This window comes from Vulpes lagopus, chromosome 18 (assembly GCF_018345385.1).
Source record: "Vulpes lagopus strain Blue_001 chromosome 18, ASM1834538v1, whole genome shotgun sequence".
In the NCBI taxonomy this organism is placed as follows: domain Eukaryota; kingdom Metazoa; phylum Chordata; class Mammalia; order Carnivora; family Canidae; genus Vulpes; species Vulpes lagopus.
In genome coordinates, this window is record NC_054841.1 from 18267637 (window position 1) to 18287538 (window position 19902).

At 40.6% G+C, this 19902-nt stretch overlaps 1 protein-coding gene across 3 annotated transcripts in view; it reads left to right on the top strand.

The window, feature by feature from the left end:
- CHD6 (chromodomain helicase DNA binding protein 6) overlaps window positions 1–19902 on the top strand; it is a 176518-nt gene that overhangs the window by 39892 nt on the left and 116724 nt on the right. For all 3 annotated transcript variants that reach the window (XM_041732424.1, XM_041732422.1, XM_041732423.1), the window contains one exon: window positions 19093–19240. In XM_041732424.1, coding sequence (XP_041588358.1) covers window positions 19093–19240 — 148 coding nt within the window. The remainder of the gene's footprint in view (window positions 1–19092; window positions 19241–19902) is intronic.

Genomic DNA, 19902 nt, shown 5'->3' on the forward strand with positions numbered 1-19902 from the left:
TTCTGCCTGGCAGGGGATTTCGTCTTTTGTCTATCATAGAGGCTTGGAGTCGGGGGTGATCCTAGGAATGTAGTTTACAGATAGTAGACTTAAAGTACCTTCTAGAAGGTCAAGAGAGGTAGGTAAAAATCAGGATTCTCACTAAAAATAAACTTAGGGGCTCTGTTTCTCAGTGAACCTAATGAGTATACTCAGATCTCTGATGTGTGTGTGACATAGTAGAGTGAGTCTCTGTCTTTTGCTATAACTTTCATCTCCAAGTTACTTTGGAAAAGCTGAAGTGGTTCTTCAGGGTGATAACACATGTGAGGGAGATGTGAACTAGTGCGGTGACTTTCAGAAAACAAAGAATTCCTGAGGATAGTGTTTTAGAATTAGGGTAATTGGAGGAGATTTTCACAGATCTACTAAGGATTTTGGTTTGTTTGTAGAAGGCATTAGAAAGCCATAGGTACCTGAGCTCACTAGCACTGGTCTCTGGTGCTTATCTGCTTACAACAATTCATGTTTACTTTGTGTGAGGTATGAAACAAGGAGATGAGTGTACAGACATTGCCATAAATTCCATTTGGGGGCCACTAGGAGGCATTCCACAAAAAGACTTTAGGTGTCCATATATATATATATACAGCAATACTAAGGGAACCTGCCTGTGATCTAAATAGGCTGTATACAAGATAAGTGAGCTGGAGAAGTGCTTGGTAGTGTTTTCAAGGGCTGCTAACTTCTGGCAGCAGAAGACACCCTTTGAGAGGATCCTGGCAGATGGGGCAGTGGGGGCAAATTATGTGAGACTTTCTCTCTTGATTTGGGGCCTATGCAAAATTGACTTGTAACGTGATAGAATTCTGTGTAGCTTGGTAGGATTTTGCACTGGTGAGCCTTTCATTTCTTGTCCTTTATATATTTATTAAATTGCTTTTGATTCTTTTAATTAAAGATCCCACTAGTCAACAGAAGCAGTTTTAGTTATGAAAGGACATTAATTGAAAAAAATGTTGGCAATTCAGTCTGTGTTTTGTGCTCCCCGATATTATTCTCTTACAGATTGGCTCAAGTACATGTTTTGATTTGAGCAGTTATTGATTAGACCCGGACATTTGGTGGTTGCGGGTCATTCACTGAATACTTGGATTATCATGGGAGCTCCACAGTTGATTTAAGAGCTTCCAGTCTTTTCCATCTTTTGTCCATCTTGCCAGCTTCCACTGGCTAATCTTTCTGAAGCACTATTATTATATTATTTCTGCTTGTAGTTGGAAAAGGTGGTGAATCAAATGCCTTCATTTTCTCTCTTCCTTCCAGATCAGTTTGGAAATAGTCAACAGAGATTGGAGATGCAGTGATCAGCTTTATTATTATAAACTGGATTGAAGACCCTCCACCAGCTTGTGGCTGGAATTGGGCTGCTTGTTACTCCCTCAGTTGAGTTTATCCCTCAGAACTGCAGGCACTGTAGCCTAGAGAACACGCTTTCTTCTCTTTATGGCATTTATGGGTGGACTATGTTCTTTTCCTTTTTCCAGCCTCTCTATTCTGCTAGGTCTCTGATCATAGAAGGAAGAGTTTGAAGAAGGGCTGAAAATCTGGCGCCAGTATTATTCTCTCCTTGGGAGTAAAACGTGGGGACCGGGAAATGAGATTTCCTCTAACAATCTGTACCTGATTTGAAACTTCTGACTGTTCCTCCTGCTTTCAAGACAAAATCCAGACTCCTTTCTCTGATATTTATTTATTTATTTATTTATTTTTTTTTTAAAAGATTTTATTTATTTATTCATAAGAGGCACAGAGAGAGAGAGAGACAAAGACAGAGACACAGGCAGAGGGAGAAGCAGGCTCCATGCAGGGAGCCCGATGTGGGACTCGATCCCAGGTCTCCAGGATCAGGCCCTGGGCCGAAGGTGGCGCTAAACTGCTAAGCCACCGGGCTACCCTCCTTTCTCTGATATTTAAACCCTTTGGGGTCTCACCCCTCCCCCACTTCCATCTCTGACAATAGACCTCACCAGCTAGCCTGATCTCACTGGCTCTTAAAGACACTCAACTTGTTTCTCCTGGATCGCTTTTGCTGTTCTTGCCAACATGATTCCCTGTCCTTCTTCTAGTATCCCAAGTCCTTTCCATTTCCAGGTCTGAGTACAAGTCCCAGTTCTCCCTAGAGCTTCCCCACACCAGTATGCTGGCATATCCTCTCTTCCATAGAACTTGGAGCCTTGCTCTGCATAGTAAATCAGAGACTTTTTTCCCTGGGAGACCTGAAGGAGAGCTAGTCTGACCTGTTGTACTGCAGCTAGGATAAAGGAGACCCACTGAGAAGTGACTTGTGTACAGGGTTGTGTTGTAAACTCAGACCTCCTGATCCCCAGTGCTCATCCCATCAAGTGCTGCCCTCAGTGCCCATCACCCAGTCACCCCCACCCCCCGCCCACCTCCCTTTCCACCACCCCTTGTTTGTTTCCCAGAGTTAGGAGTCTCTCATGTTGTCTCCTTCACTGATATTTCCCACTCATTTTCTCTCCTTTTCCCTTTAATCCTTTTCACTATTTTTATATTCCCCGAATGAATGAGACCATATAATGTTTGTCCTTCTCTGATTGACTTACTTCACTCAGCATAATACCCCCCAGTTCTATCCAAATCGAAGCAAATGGTGGGTATTCATCGTTTCTAATGGCTGAGTAATATCCCATTGTATACATACACCACAGCTCCTTTATCCATTCATCTTTCAGTGGACACCGAGGCTCCTTCCACAGGTTTGGCTATTGTGGACATTGCTGCTATAAACATTGCGGTGCAGGTGTTCTGACATTTCACTGCATCTGTACCTTTGGGGTAAACCAGCAGTACAATTGCTGGGTTGTAGGGCAGTTCTATTTTTAACTCTTTGAGGAACCTCCACACAGTTTTCCAGAGAGGCTGCACCAGTTCACATTCCCACCAACAGTGCAGGAGGGTTCCCCTTTCTCCATATCCTCTCCAACATTTGTTGTTTCCTGTCTTGTTAATTTTCCCCATTCTCACTGGTGTGAGGTGGTATCTCATTGTGGTTTTGATTTGTATTTCCCTGATGCCAAGTGATGTGGAGCATTTTCTCATGTGCTTGTTGGCCATGTGTATGTCGTCTTTGGTGAAATTTCTGTTCAGGTCTTTTGCCTGTTTCATGATTGGATTGTTTGTTTCTTTGCTGTTGAGTTTAATAAGTTCTTTATAGATCTTGGATACTAGCCCTTTATCTGATACGTCATTTGCAAATATCTTCTCCCATTCTGTAGGTTGTCTTTTAGTTTTGCTGTTTTTTTTTTTTTTTAATTTTTATTTATTTATGATAGTCACACAGAGAGAGAGAGAGAGAGGCAGAGACACAGGCAGAGGGAGAAGCAGGCTCCATGCACTGGGAGCCCGACGTGGGACTCGATCCCGGGTCTCCAGGATCGCGCCCTGGGCCAAAGGCAGGCGCCAAACCGCTGCGCCACCCAGGGATCCCTTGTTGACTGTTTCTTTTGCTGTGCAGAAGCTTTTTATCTTGATTAAGTCCCAATAGTTCATTTTTGTTTTTGTTTCCCTTGCCTTCATAGATGTATCTTGCAAGAAGTTACTGTGGCCAAGTTCAAAAAGGATGTTGCCTGTGTTCTCTAGGATTTTGATGGATAGAACTCTACTCCAGTAACTCCCATTGTTTTTTTTTTTTTTTCCATTGTTAAATAATAGTAGGTGGTGTCTCAATTTTAACTAAAGAAATGAACATTTTAAAAATAACTTGTCTAAAGCACAAAGCCATTGGGAAGCACTGTTAGGATTTGGCTCCAGGCTTCCACTTTTTTCTCCAACAGCTTTGCACATGTTTATGCCTCACTAGGGAATGTCGGGAATGTAAAGTGGTGGGGAGATTCCAGTGTCAGAGAAATTGTTTGCTTATTTGTAGGAAATGACCCTTCTGTAGAGTTTCAGTTTGCACACTCCATGGTGTTCTCTAATCCTTGAACGATTGTTAAGATGACTCCAGCTTTTCCCTGCACTGTTTCTCTTGCACTTGGAGTAGCAACCAGATAACTGAACATGTTTCCTCTTCTAAACAGGTGACAGAGCCTAACAGATTATCCTTTTCAAGGATGATATCAATAGTGATGAATATTCATTTACTGCAGAGGGGATAAAAGTCCAAAATGCTTTGAAAAGTATGAGAAGCTTTTTTTTTTTTTTTTAACTACCATCTCTTCCTTTCCCTTCAAATGATCTCAAGAGTGTGAGCTTAATTCACTTCTTTACTGTATAAAACTTAAGCAAGAAAGCTCTCCCAGGAAGCCAAGGTAGGCTGTCATTTCCCTGACACTGAAATGTAAATTTCATTTAGTATAGATTAATTACTATTAGTTTTTTTTTTAAGATTTTATTTATTTATTCATGACACACACACACACACACACACACACACACACACAGAGGCAGAGTCCCAGGCAGAGGGAGAAGCAGGCTCCATGCAGGGAGCATGACGTGGGACTCGATCCCAGGTCTCCAGGATCAGGCCCCGGATTGAAGGTGGCGCTAAGCTGCTGAGCCACCGGGGCTGCCCAACTTTTACGGTTTTTAAATCACAGTACCTCTTCCCAAAGAGGAAGGGGCCACTGGCATAAGAAGACGTGTAGACAAAGGTACACATGCACGTGTGTATCCAAATATATACATAGACCTATCCATATGTAGACACACAGCGCCTGTATAGCTGCAGCAAGGCAATAGGAAAGGTAGGCAGTTGCCAAGTCAGATCCTGGGGGATCAACATTATATAATGTGTTCGGGCTTTGGGAAAATGCTTTGGTATTAGAAAAGCACCTTGGCATTTCCTTAGGGAGGCCAAAGAAATTTCTTATTGAGGAACATTAGAAGATGTAATGGATTCTGTCCTCAGCAACAGTTTTGGGATCAGATGCTTCTGTGTTGCCTTTGAATTTCATATTTCTCTTTCTTGAAATAGCCTTCAGTAAAAGTTAGCTTCATGGCATTAAAGCACAGCTTGGTGAGCAGGAAAGACAACCCATTCCAGTATACGTGAGGTCGTCTGGTGTTCTTAACTCTGCATCTAGGGAGGAGTACCTAAGGAGTAAGTAGGTTGATAGCCCTTTAGGCTATACTGTCTTAAATTGAGAGCTGAACATTTTGATTGAGCTGGAAGTTGTTTTTGTAAGCCGGGGTCTTGAGTGTTGGAGTTCATTTTGTTGAAGGCAGAGCATAAGCTTTGGAATTTCCACACATGTCAGAATAGTTTATATTCTCTTTCTCAAAAGTCAAGAAACTGATCAGTGAGCTGGCTTAAGTGGAGGAACATCTACTTGGATCTGTGATGCTCAGACTTTCCTGTGCCTAAGGAATCACCTGCCTGGACAGCTTGTTAGAAATGTAGATTCCCAGACTACATCCCTAGAGAGAGTTATTATTATTATTTTTTAAGGACCTAGGAATCTACAATTCAAAAGCCTGCCAGATAATTAGTGCATACTTGGTTCTTAGGCCATCCTTTGAGAAATAAATAAAAGATCACTGGAATAGTAGAGCATATTTACGTTTTTCTGTTTAACATCTGCTGTAATGGGAAATCAAAAAAGATGAATGATGTGATGAGCCCTATGAAGTAATGAGAAATAGATGTATAGGTTTCTGCCCTGGTTCCTGGCACAGAACTCCTGAAACTCTTGTACATTCCTGAGTGATAGGAATACCAATCTCATCTCTTATTCTAGTATTTGGTCTTTGACCTGTTCCTGACATGGGACTCCTGAAACCACTATAATGTTCTCATTGATAAGAATACCAGCAGCATCACTTGTTCTGATATTTGTCTCTGATCCTGTTTGTGACACATGACACCTAAGCCCTTGCAAACTCCTAGGTGATAAGAATGCTAGAAGCATCTTTTGTTCAGTGAGGTGACTCTGGGTGGGCTCCTGGATGGCGACTGGTCACGAGAAAAGACCAAGCATGATTAGAAGCTTGAAGTTTTGAGCCCCACTCCTCATTATCCAGAGAGGGGAAAGGGTCTGGAAATGGGATTGATAATTGATCATGCCTATGTAAGGAAGCCTCCGTAAAATCCCAATAGTAGGAGGCTTGGAGAACCTTCAGGTGAGTAAATATCCCCACGTGCTGGAGGGTGGTACACCTCAACTCTACAGGGGCAGAAGTTCCTATGCAAAGGATCCTCCCACACTTCACTCTGTGTATCTCCTTATCTGGCTGTACATCTTTATCTTTTGTCATATCCTTTAACAAACTGGTAAATATGTTTCCCTGAATTCTGTGAGCTGCTGAAGCTAATTAATGGAATTAATTGGGGGTGGGGGGTGGGGGTGGAGGTCGTCATTGGAACCTCCAGTGTTGGTCAGAAGAACAGGTGAACCTGGGCTTGTGACTAGCATCTGAAGAGAGCAGGTGGGGGTGATGACGTGGCACTGAGCCCCCAACCTGTGGGATCTGATGCTATCTCCAGGTAGACAGGGTCAGAATAGAGTTGAATTCTCCAGCACCCTGCTGGTACCTGAGAAGTGCTTGTTGAATGAGTTGGTTTTGTTTTGTTTTCCAAAACACACCCTAAGTTTTGGGCCTCAGCTTTTATCCGCATTTGTTTTGGCTTGTCAACCTAGAATAGGATATTTTTTCTCCCAAATCCAGGATGCTTAGTAACATCCTGGAAGAAAGGTTTTCTCTTTTCTGGTTTTCTTCTTTGACGGTTGCTTCCAGAAAGTTAAGCCCAGACCTTCCCATTATATAAACCTTAGAACTGTGAGTTGGCTGATACCATGATGCAGGGAGCACAGTAAAATTCAGTCGGTTCAGTTCTGTCTGGATTGCTTGAAGGTCAATCACTTGTCTTTGTTGAGAGTGCAGATCTTTGCGGAGCCTCCAGATGTGGAGCTAAGACAGGAATGTGTGTTGACCGTATTCTGTTGGGGAACTTGTTTTTTATATTCTGACCACTTATTAGAAGAAAGAAGACAAATGTGAAGACATACGAGTTCTGAGTAGAGACCTGTGCTTGGGACCCACTGGGCTTTCTGTGTTATAGGGAGGAAATGTGAATGACAATGGCAGAGACCCACCACTGAAGTTTTGGACTAAGTCTCCATTCCTATCTCTCAGGTAGCACCTGGAGTGCTTATTACTCTGTAATCCCCAGGGCTTTTTAAGTTAGGATTGGGTACATAGTCGGCTTTTACTGAATCTGAAAGGAAACGGTTACTGAATAACAATGTGATGAATACCTGCTTCTTTATTTCTTCAGTATATTTTTAGTGTCTCCTCTGTGCCTTGCTTTATTTATGAGTATTTTTGGTGGGAGTGGGATAGTAGAGGAAGGAAAGTGTCATAGAAGTATCATCTAGATCGCAGAGGAATTTTACGAGTTAGACAAACAGTCTTGCAAGTGTTCAAAAACAAGTGAAAGAACCTAGTATAACTATATACAGAATAGCTGAAAGGATTTGGCGGATTAAGAGTGTTTCAGTTGTGGTCCAGGGAGTCCCTTGGAAGTGGTGAGTATTGAGCCAGGTATTAAAGGAATTAGTAGATAAGAAAAGACTTAGAGCAAAAGGACCAAAAGACATTTAAATAAATGTTGGGGTAGGAGGTGGCTTCCAGGTTTTTTTTTTTCCCCTGCATTTACTTTTATTGGCATTTGTTTTTTGCTGAAATTATTCCCAGGCCATAAGTTTTTGTTTCTTCTGGGATATCTTTTTCTTCTGTGCAACCTCCTTTTCTGGTTTAGGAGCAGTCTGCTCTTTTTTTTTTTTTTCGTCTGCTCTTTTTCAGTAAGGATCATCTCAGTGTCCAGGGAGAGAGCTCATGTATGAGTTAATCTGACCATGAACTGTGTAATCTGCATCTTGGGGGCATTATTCACCTGGATGTGTTCAATGGCCAGAAAATCTACATCTAAACCCTTAAGTCAGCATTATTCTCAGTATTTTTAAGCAGGTACAGTAAAAATTCACTCTTTTTGGCCACTGATCCTGTGTGCAGCCCCACTCTTTGGCCTGGGCACACCTACCAACTTTGCCCTTGTAGCACTAGAATGATAAACATTGATTTCAGACAGCAACATTCTTCAGATACTGGCAGCTTTTCAGATGTGCATAACCTTGATGGCCTGGGCAGTTTCTTTTTTAATTTTTTAAAAAAATTTATTTATGATAGTCACAGAGAGAGAGAGAGAGAGAGAGAGAGAGAGGCAGAGACACAGGCAGAGGGAGAAGCAGGCTCCATGCACCGGGAGCCCGACGTGGGATTCGATCCCGGGTCTCCAGGATTGCCCTGGGCAGTTTCATGTGGATTCTTAAAGTGAACATGAAAGTGTGAACCTATTGATTTGCATCATTTTGTAGGGTTTTCTGGGTCTGGTGAATAGTTAACCACTTTTAGAGATCACTGTAGGCTGCTTATGGGAAGAGGAGGAGTGGTGGCTCCTAGGAGAATTCATTTGGAGGGGCAGGGTCAGGGGGATGGTCTGCTTCTAATTTTAAGATGGTCGCTGAGCATATTTTTATTTTTACTTCCTAACCGAATAATAATGAAATGACAGGAAGGACAGAGGGGAATAAATCTTTAAAGATGAGATGTTGTGAATTTCTGGGCTAGGAAAGCCAGTGTATCATTTTGGTGGATAAATGCTGTGAGGGAATCCCATCCCAGCTCAGAGTACATGCAGGAGCTCTTTGTAGCAGAGATAGAAATACTTCTTCACAATGGACTTGGCTGCCCTGGAGAAGGGATGGGAGGCAGGCCAGAAATGTAGGTGATTGATGAAGGGACTGTCTATAGAATGAGTGTCATCTGACTTGTCAGCTTCAGGCTAAAATCAGGTAGTTACTCTAAAGATACTGAGCAGTTTGCCCTGGGGGTTAGTTTGGGGCTTCCATCAATGGGAAGGGGACTTAGAACTAGTTGCTTTACCTTTCCCTGACAGTACCCTAAAAGGGGGCAAGAGGGTCAGCTACTTATGTGTAGGCCTTTATTCAAGGGTCAGGCCTCTCATTCAAGGGTGAGGCTTGGTCTCACCATCCATCTGTATTATCGACCTCATGCATCTATTTAAAAAAATTTTTTTAAATTAATTATTTATTTATTTATTTGACACAGAGAGAGACAGCACAAGCACAGGGAGTGGCAAAGGGAGAGGGAGAAGCAGGCTCTGCAGGGAGCCTGAAGTGGGGCTTGATCTCAGGATCCTGAGATCATGACTTGAACTGAAGGCAGACACTTAACTGACTGAGCCACCCAGGCGCCCTTCCATCCCATTCATTTTAAAGAGGAGCAATCCACCAAAGATCATTAAGACTGTAGAGGCAAATTTTAAGCGGCAAAGGAGGAAAAAGGAATGAGTAGAACGGTTGTCTTCAGAAGAAAGACCAGGGAAAAAACTTGTAAAGGGGGATCCCTGGGTGGCGCAGCTGTTTGGCGCCTGCCTTTGGCCCAGGGCGCGATCCTGGAGACCCGGGATCGAATCCCACGTCGGGCTCCCGGTGCATGGAGCCTGCTTCTCCCTCTGCCTGTGTCTCTGCCTCTCTCTCTATCTCTCTGTGACTATCATAAATTAAAAAAAAAAAAAAAAAAAAAAACTTGTAAAGGGTTAAGTTTGCATCCTCAGGTTCAAGATGATATTTTGTCTGCAAAACAAGGATGAATTATGAAATGGGAGCAGTCAGAAAATGAGAATTACTGAAAATTTAAACTAAAGTAATTCAACAAAAATATTGAGTAGGGGGAAGAGAAGGGGAGATATGTAATATCTGAATTAATTGACTTTCATATCAGGATGTCAGCAATTGTTGCTTGATGTTGATAAATAAAGAACTAGAGGCATACTGGAGTTAGGGTGCTATCATTCAAACGCACTTCTCTCTGGAAAGTGGGGTTTGGTGTGAGTAGGGGTGGCTTGTCAGTTGAACACCTACAATTTTTGAAATTTTATTTCTATTTGCTTTTATAACTTTTAGTAAGATTACTTATTAAAACTGTACTTTTGGGATCCCTGGGTGGTGCAGCGGTTTAGCGCCTGCCTTTGGCCCAGGGCGCGATCCTGGAGATCCGGGATCGAATCCCATGTCGGGCTTCCGGTGCATGGAGCCTGCTTCTCCCTCTGCCTGTGTCTCTGCCTCTCTCTCTCTCTGTGTGACTATCATAAATAAATAAAAATTTAAAAAAAAAAACTGTACTTTTTCATCTTCTAAATATGTAATGTTTTTGTTTCAGTTTTTACTAGGATAATGTCATAAACTAATATAATCTTTTTTAAAATTTTATTTATTTGATTGAGAGAGAGTGAGAGCGCAAGAGCACAGCAGGGGGAGGAATAGGCAGAGGGAGAGGGAGAAGCAGGCTCCCTGCTGAGCGGGGATCCTAATGTGGGGCTAGATTGCAGGACCCTGGGATCACGACCTGAGCAAAAGGCAGACACTTAACCACTGAACCATCTAGGTGCCCCTAATCTTTGTTTTGATGGTGCTGATGATACAGTTAAAGAGACTGAGGACAGGGTAGATTTGCTTCTGATTTTCGTCTACAGATGACTACATCCATACCAAAACAATTAGTTCTATGTATGTTTTTCTTTTTCACTTAGCCAGGATTTTTGTCATCTCTGCTTACCTCAATTCTCTGTGTATAGACTGAACCAACATGAGCATTAAGTAAAAGTTGAATTAAGAGTGCAGAGGAGCTCTTTGGGAGCCATATCCATTTTTTCAGTATTGTACTTCTGGCAAGAAGATCAGGGCCATGGCAAAGCCCAGACTGGAAACTTCTCCAAAGGGTTGTTCCTGGAGTAGACATAGTTCCGGGCTTTTCTCCTCAGCCACGTGCACGACTGTGGAGGTGGTAACTGGCATTACATGTGCTGTTTTCAGTTCTGAATTTGGGAATTATGGTAACTCACTGTGCCAATAACTGATTTTTCCTGTTGAATTTGATGAGTATTTTATAAGGTTTAATTTAAAAATGGGATGATGCTGTTACTTTGAAATAATGGGATTTGATAGATAAAAAAATTTTATTATCTGGAGTCTTTGGGGGCAGAGTAATAAAAAACGACTTCTGGTAGAACAGTGTTGTGACACACACCCAGATCTTTCTCTTCTTACTCAGACCCAGCACTCAGTTTCTAACTCTCAGTTCTACCAAAGAAACATGGATTTTGGGGACTGGAGATGAAGCTGGGAGGAAAGTTTGAGAGCGTCTTGTCTATCTATTGCTTTCATGAATTTTCTATATGTAGCTACTGTAATGTAATTTCCTACTCGGAAGACCCCTAAATTCCTTATTTTCCTAATACAAACTGCACAAAGTAAAGATGTAGAAAAGCTTCTTGGCTGGTGAAGGTGTATAGAGGACAGCAGGAAAGCTCTGGGATGAGGCCTGCTAATCAGCTGTTAGTTCCCTGAGCCAGTCATCTTTAATGCTTCTTACTGTTTATATACTGCAAGTGTCTTGTGTGTCATAAATACATAATAGATGCTTTCTCTAAATTTAGTAGATAACATGTTTTATTGTAAAATCAAGTTTGACTTTTGTTACTAAAAATAAGTGCTTTGAGCCTCCAAAATCTTGTCTACCATTTTTCTTTCTGTCCTTGCAAGTTAGTTTGTTCCAACTCTGAAAACTAGAAAAGAAGATTATAAAAATGAAATGGCTTTGATCCAGCCCCAAGTGCCACTAAATCGTGAGAGCATTAGGTCTTTGTATTATACAGAATCTCCCCTTGGTTATAAGTGACATAAACCCAACTTGAATTAAGTAAAAAAAAAAAAAAATAGTAACAAAGGGTTCACTGGCTTAAGGAATCAGAACCAGGAAGTGTAGTTGAGGATTCTGCCAGTGTTCTCTTTATCTCCATCCCTCCCCCTGCATCTTTCTGGGAGTCAGCTTCATCTTTTGCAACTGCTTTTCTTCCTGAGGCTAAACATTGGCTGTCTGCAGCTGTGGGCTCACAGCTTAACAACCTTTTGTAGGAGGAAAAAGATTCATTTTCCTACCCAATCCCCCCCCTCCAATTTTTTTTTTTTTTTTAAGGAAGGACTCCCAAGTTGGCCTGGCTAGGTTATGTGTCCACCCCTGGATCAATCACTGTGGTACAAGGAATAGGATACCATAGCCCAGCCTGACCTTCTGCCCACTTGTGTAGTCTAGAAGGTCCATATTGGCTATCAACAAAAAGATGCTGAACAAACACAGTATCCAGCTTGGTCATGGAATAGTTATGTATCAAAGCAAACACTATATTTGTTTTTTCTTGAGCCATTTGAGAATAAGGTGCATATATCATGACTTTTTATCCCTAAATAATCCCATGTCTCTTTTCCTAAGAGTAAGGCCATTTTCTTATAACCATTGTCTAGTTAACTGCTTTTGTTCACTTGCAACTAATAAGCAGTCTGTGGGGAGACACTTTAAGATCATGCAAAAATCTTGCTCATTTTCAAGTTGTTCTCCCTGGATTTAACATTCCTTGATGGTACTGGACTATACTATGTTTCTTATAGTGGTTACAAAATGATTTTCCAACTCCACATTTCCTCTGCATTTACCATTTGGGTTCTGTAGTAAGCAAGAGCTCTCCCTTCTCCCTTATTTATTCATCATTTATCTATCTCTCCGTGATTGGTATGGATTCCTATTGTTCTCAGCGTCTATAATTCATTACTGGCCTTAGTTGCTTTGGTGCTCAGATGGTCCCAGTTTTGACCAACAAGAAAGAGCTCTTCAAGTTGACTCCTGTGTCTTTTTGCCATTCTGCCTTCATTTTTTTGGAGCACTCCCTTACTTTCTGACATAGTAAGAATGTTTCAGACTCATCTTCTATCTTCCCTACTTTAACCTTAGAATCAGTCATTTCTCTAAGGAACTTTGGTATTAGTAACCAAGATCTGAGTGCTGGGTCTGCACATTGCTAATCAGGCATCTTCACTTTTTGGCTCTTTGAGTTGTCAGAGCAAGGGAAAACACACATAGAAATGCATATATATATATGTGTGTGTGTGTGTGTGTGTATATATGTGTATATGCACATATGCACATAACACATATATGCCCACACATATAATATATTCATAATACATGGGTGCACACTTATATGCATGTGTTCATATATATATACTTATTTTAGAAAACCTGAGTCTATGCTGGTGCTTCTGATGTAGGTCCACTATTATCATCTCCTGTTATCTTCTTTTCCTTACAACAGTTCATATTTACATCTTCCTCCTCCCTCAGTGAGAACCCCGGCTCCTCACATCAACACATTTACTCATTTGCTTAATCTATATCACATCTAAAATGTTTCAAAATTACTTCACCTATATGCCTACCAAAAAGTTTAGGATTTTTTCACTGCTCCTAAGGCTGAAAGTATATAAGCTAATATAGTTGACCCTTAAACAACATAGGTTTGAATTGCATGGGTCTACTTATATGCAGATTTTTCCCAATTAGTATAATACAGTACTGTAAATTTCTTTTTTTTTTTTTTTTTTTTTTAAATTTTTTATTTATTTATGATAGTCACAGAGAGAGAGAGAGAGAGGCAGAGACACAGGCGGAGGGAGAAGCAGGCTCCATGCACCGGGAGCCTGATGTGGGATTCGATCCCGGGTCTCCAGGATCGCGCCCTGGGCCAAAGGCAGGCGCCAAACCGCTGTGCCACCCAGGGATCCCTGTAAATTTCTTTAAAATTTTATTAGTAACATTTTCTATAGCTCACTTTGTTGTAAGAGTACAGTATATAATACATATAACATAGAGAATATGTGTTAATTGCAGTAAGGCTTCTGGTCAGCAGTAGGCTACTAGTAGAAGCAGTAGGCTTCTAGTAAAAACTAGAAGTTTTTAAGGAGTCAAATGTTACACAAGGATTTTTCAATGTATGGGGAGTCAGTACTCCTAACCCCTGTATTGCTAAGGGGTCAACTATTGTGTTCATAAATTAATGAGATTTTCCTCCTCCATTCAATGTGGAGGAAGGGAGAGGACATTTGGATTAATTTGTTTAAGCTTGTTTTCATCTTTAATTTTTTATTTTTTAATATGTAGAACTTAAACATGCTTCCAAAAGTCAAATCTTTATCAAAAGTTACTTTCAGAGAAGTATTATGCATTTTTTGTATCCCTTCCAATCCATTCCCTCCACCTATCCCTTATGGATAACCATTGTTTTTTAGTTTATCCGTCCTTTGATTCTTTTTATTTATTTAAATAATTTAATTAATTTATTTTTTAGAGGGAGAGAGGAAGAATTTTTTTTTCTTTTTTTAAGATTTATTTATTTGAGAGGGAGAGAGCTTCTGAACATGGTAGGGAGGGACAGAGGGAGAGCCTTAAGCAGACTTTCTGTTGAGTGTGGAGCCTGGCAAGGTGCTTGGTCCCAGGACCCAGAGATCATGACCTGACCTGAAATCAAGGGTCAGCTGCTTAACTGACAGAACCATCCAGGCACCCTGGGAGAGAGAGAATCTTAAGCAGGCTCCACTCCCAACGCCGGGCTCCATCTCACAACCCTGAGATCATGACCTGAGCTGAAATTGAGTCAGACACTTAACCAACCAAGCCACCCAGGTGCCCTTCTTTTAAAAATACAAATAGGTATATGCATGTTTTCTTATTTTCCCTTTATTCTTCCACAAAACATAGCATGATACACCCTTTTGCACTTAGCTTTTCATACTTGGTAGTGTATCTGAGAAATCATCCCACATCAGTGTGGAGGTTCTTTTTTTTTTTTTTTTTTTTAAACTTTCATTTATTTATGATAGTCACAGAGAGAGAGAGAGAGGCAGAGACGCAGGCGGAGGAAGAAGCAGGCTCCATGCACCGGGAGCCTGATGTGGGATTCGATCCTGGGTCTCCAGGATCGCGCCCCGGGCCAAAGGCAGGCGCCAAACCGCTGCGCCACCCAGGGATCCCCAGTGTGGAGGTTCTTAATTATTTTTATAGCTGTATAGTACTCTCCTGTAGGTATCTGAATTTGTTCACTTTGTTTCATCATGTAGATAGTTTTTCTTAATTTGCAATTACCAAATGATGCTTCAGTGACTAACCTCACTTGTATATATTTTCATATTGTTGGAGGTGTATCTTTAGAGTATATTCCTATAAATGGAATTGCTAGATCAAGGGGTGTATACATACATAGTTTTGTTACATGTTATTTGACTACTGTTTTTTGTGTGTTTTTTTTTTTTTTTTTGAGATTTTATTTTTTTATTCATGAGAGACACAGAGAGAGACAGAGACATAGGCAGAGGGAGAAGCAGGCTCCCTGCAGGGATCCTGATTCAGGACTAGATCCCAGGACCCAGGGATGATGACCTGAGCCAATGGCAGGTGTTGAACCACTGAGCCACCTAAGTGTCCCTTGACCACTATTTTTGAAGAACCTGGGGCTTCACAGAGCAAAAAAGCATCCATGGACCAAATCCATCTATAGAAAGAGCAGTTTGGAGGTTGTCTTCATTTGATAAAACTCTCAATCATAAAGTTTACAAAAGTTATTCCACAGAAGGAGAAAACACATCTCACCTAATCTTCCTAGAGAATGAATTTGGTGATATTTTCTTGTGTCCTATCTGAAAATCCCATTTATAAGCTTACAAAGAATCTTTTCTTCCTGATATTTGTCTTTATCAGAGGAACTCTAAGAAGAATTTTTGGACCTCAAACTTGATTCTGTTGCCAAAGATAACCTACAGAAAATCACTTTGAAAATTTCCCAGCTAGAGTATCTTCTTACTTACCCACATAGGCAAGCAGGTTTTACCAGTCATTTTCCTATTTTACCAACATATATTTGAGAAGATGTTCCCTCTGCTCCACACTGGCCCCAGCTTCTGGCCAGGAAAATCTTGTAGTGTTCTAGGCTTTACTTTGAAAGTGCCTTAGTGACTCTCCCTTATACTCATTGCTTAATGTGATTCTGAAAAATGGAAGACTATATATATATATATATATATATATATATATATATATATACACACACACACACATAAACACACACATATATACATATACACACACACACATATATATATTATGTCTTGTAGTAAAGATTCATATATAGAGGAGGTTCTGGTTCTTTAATTATGACGAGCTTGGTTCAGGTTTGACTTGGAGTGTGAGTTTAGTTCTGAGTGTATATATATAAATATACATATAATGAAGATTAAACATATGGACAAAGTTTTCTAATATAGTGAAGTTATATTTAGTAGATGGATAAATTAATTTCAGTTGTTGGGAGAAAGGATTTCAGATTTTATAGAAGATTAAACGGAGCCCTGAGCATGTGATTATTATGGTGATTCTTAGTATATTAATCAGCTATCTTTAAATTTGTGTCCAAAAAATTAAGCACAAACCTTCTTCTGTTAAGAGATCCTATTTAAAAAAACCGTCAACAGCTATAGATCTGTAGATTTATTTTTCTGTATTTGGGTCGTTGGAATATTTGATTGTTAATTCTTTTGGTCATTATTTTGAGATTCAAATAACATTAAAGGAGATTTGAAGTTTTTACATTCATTAAAAGGGAGACTGGGGTTAAAAAAAAAAATAGGAGAAAACATGATATGGTGTTAAAAGCAACAGACTGTGAGTCAGATGAGCTGAGTGTGGGCCTCTGCTCCTGTTCTGCTGCTGACTTTGAGACCTTTGCTGCTTTTAAAACTACTTCTTCATCTGGAATATGAGGTTCATCTGTATGCCCTGAATCCCTGGTGGGATTCTGGTTGTTAACAGTGAAATGATACATAGAGCATGCAAGTGCTTTATAGAATATAAATTGCTATACAGTTTTCTTAGTGAGGAACTGTATAATATGAGATAAATATTCCTACAAAAATTTAGCATCTTTATAAACTGTTTCACCATGTTTCCTGTCCTCAACTGATAAGTAGAACTTTTGCTTTTTCCTCTGTATTTGAGAATACAAGTCCCTTATTAAAATTATAGTCCTCTAAAATGGCAAGATCCCTTGAATCTCATTTCCTCAGGTTGGACCAAAATAATTTTCATAAAGAACTTCCTTGATAGGTAGGCAAGCCAGTCTTCAGCCCAAAGAATCAAGGATATGCTGTTTGTTGACCTGATTAAAGGTCCATGAGTAGTGAAGTGTGTTCAAGAGAGAGGCAGGCCAGTTTTAGCAGTTAGCGCTGGTTGGTATTCCTAACAAAAGTTCATCATGCTGGGTCTCCCTTCTCTAAATAAGGTCATCTGTTTTCCTCTCTTTCTGTACACCTTCCGATAACTCACCTGTTAGAAAATGCTAGTAATTTTGGCTCTTTGCTCATCTTCCATATTCTGTCCCTTGTTCAGACTTACTGGTTGCATATCTGCTGGATTTTTTTTTTAAGATTTTATTTATTCATTCATGAAAAACACAGAGAGAGAGAGAGAGAGAGAGAGAGGCAGAGACGTAGGCAGAGGGAAAAGCATACTCCATGCAGGAAGCCCAACATGGGACTCAATCCCAGGACTCCAGTATCACGTCCTGAGCCAAAGGCATATGCTCAACTGCTGAGCCACCCAGGTGTCCCTATCTGCTGGAGTTTTAAATGATTTTCACCTTTGAGTTTTCATTGATTGTATTTAGCCTGGGTCTTCGTTCCCTCCTGTCTGGGCTTGCCATCTGGCCTTTGTCACACAGAATGAAGTCAAAACTGTATGACTTGGTGTATACCAATTTCTTTGTGGCTCCATTACTTAGTGATTCTGTCCACTTACCTTGTCATCCAGCCATGCAGACTATCCTTTAATAAATGTGCACTTAATATACTTCCATTCCCCAAGAATGCCAGGGTGGTTGAGCTTGCCTTGGGTTCAGATCCTTTCTTCATCATTTACTAGGCATATTTACCCTGAAAATCTAACTGACCCTCACTGTGCCTCGTGATAAAATGAGGATAGTAATACTATCTGCCTTATAAGATTGAAGTGAAGACTAAATGGGATAATCCATGTGAGAGACTTGGAGAGCTAAGCCTGTATGTAGTATGTGCTATATAACTAGTAGCTATAATGATTATTACTACTACTGTTATAATTACTATTCCATGTACATCCTTGCTCAGTTGTATTTTCCCAAATCTCCCCAGTGGTGAGTGATCTTGATGCATCCATCTATTCAGTAAGTATTTATTGGATATTTACTACGTATAAGGCATAAAATTACTTACTGTGAGGAATGCAAACTTTAATCAAGTACATAGTATCCTCTAGGAACTTAGAATCTAGTAGGAGAGATCAGAGAAGTGTAAAGTACTCATCCACTTGCAAATGTTTATGGAGCAGCTACATAGGATCCAGGCACTGTGGTTCCAAGACTGACATTATAATTAGTGCCTAACTTTGGTGAAAGATCAGAGTTTGAGTACCATAAGCAAAGCACAGCTGAGGTGCTTTGGGAACATAGAAAAGAGACTTTATCAGCTAGGAGGGTCAAGAAAAGCTTCTTAGAGATGTTGCCATCTTAGCAGATGGATAGCCTTTGCCTATCTTCACCTCTCTCAGGAGGCATTAGACTACTACCCTGGCTATGGCTCTAGGTGGCTTGTAAGGTTTTCATAACTATAACCTTGTCAAGGGCAGGGACAGTATTGTTTTCATTTTTGAGTTCCTAGTACTTACTCCAAGTCTTATATAGAATATTTTCAGTAGAGGATGGTGACAGATTATGGAGATGTCTCTTCTCATGTAACTTAAAAGGGAGATTGAAATTTATTGCTTCTTAATATCTAGCAATTAAACTTACTAGACAAGACATTTATGTAAACCAAAAGTAAGGTTTTTGGAGATGTTAATATTATTTTATTTCTTACCACATTAATCATAGCCATAGTAGCCATGATAGGAACGTAAAAAAGTGAATTCTGCATCAAGCCATGTAGATATTTCTTCCCATATTTCTGTGTAGTTCTGGGAAGAGTCTTGTAGATTCCCCATTAAAGCCTACCCTAGGATAAGAATTCCAGGATGTGCTATCATAACTTTGATCATGTGAGAACTCTTAGTTTTTAAAACTGCCCAAGAGTTTTAATTCTGAATTTCTCCTTGTAGCAAGGAGCAAGGACCAACCCCAGTGGAGAGAAAGAAGAAAGGAAAGAGGAAAAGTGAAACCACAGTGGAGAGTTTAGAGCTGGATCAGGGCCTGCCGAACTCATCCCTGCGGAGTCCTGAGGAGTCCACTGAGTCTGCAGACAGCCAGGTACAGCTGTGACCGGGAGCCCTGCTGGAAGTTATGGCTGACACGGGTCCTGTTGCCTTGCCCTTCTTTCTCCATCTCTAGCCCACACTCCTTATGCACAGCCTTGGGCTGGCCTTTACTGTTGGGTGGGTGAGCACCAAAGATCACAGGCTTTTTCCCCTAGTATCCTAATCCTTACATTAATGATCTCCCAAGGTTTTTTAGTGGTGTTTGCTTCCTTCTTGGGAAATATCATGATATTAGGCTGCAGAAAGAATGAATATGGAAAATGGAATTGTGGGGCACTCTGGGTAGGGCTTGGGGGGCCTGACTTGCCATGTAGGTAATGCTTTTAGGGCTCAGAGTGCTGAGCCAGTTTGCATAAGGACATTTTCATAATCCCAGATGCTGGAAAAGTCAGAGATGTATGTATTCATTTTGCCAAAATAGCTAAGGAAGTATGGCCAAATATGGAAACAAGGAGTTTCTCACCTGAGTGAGATTTCTAGAACTATTCCTAAGTGAGCCCATGACATTGGTAGGGATTTTTTCCTAAGTTGAGGCAACCTGTCTTGGATAGGAGTTCTGATATTTGAAAGTGTTATTTCCTCTGATAGTCACAACAGTTTCTCTGGGCTATGCTGCTGCAAAGGGATCATGTAAAATCATCTAACTGCTGTACT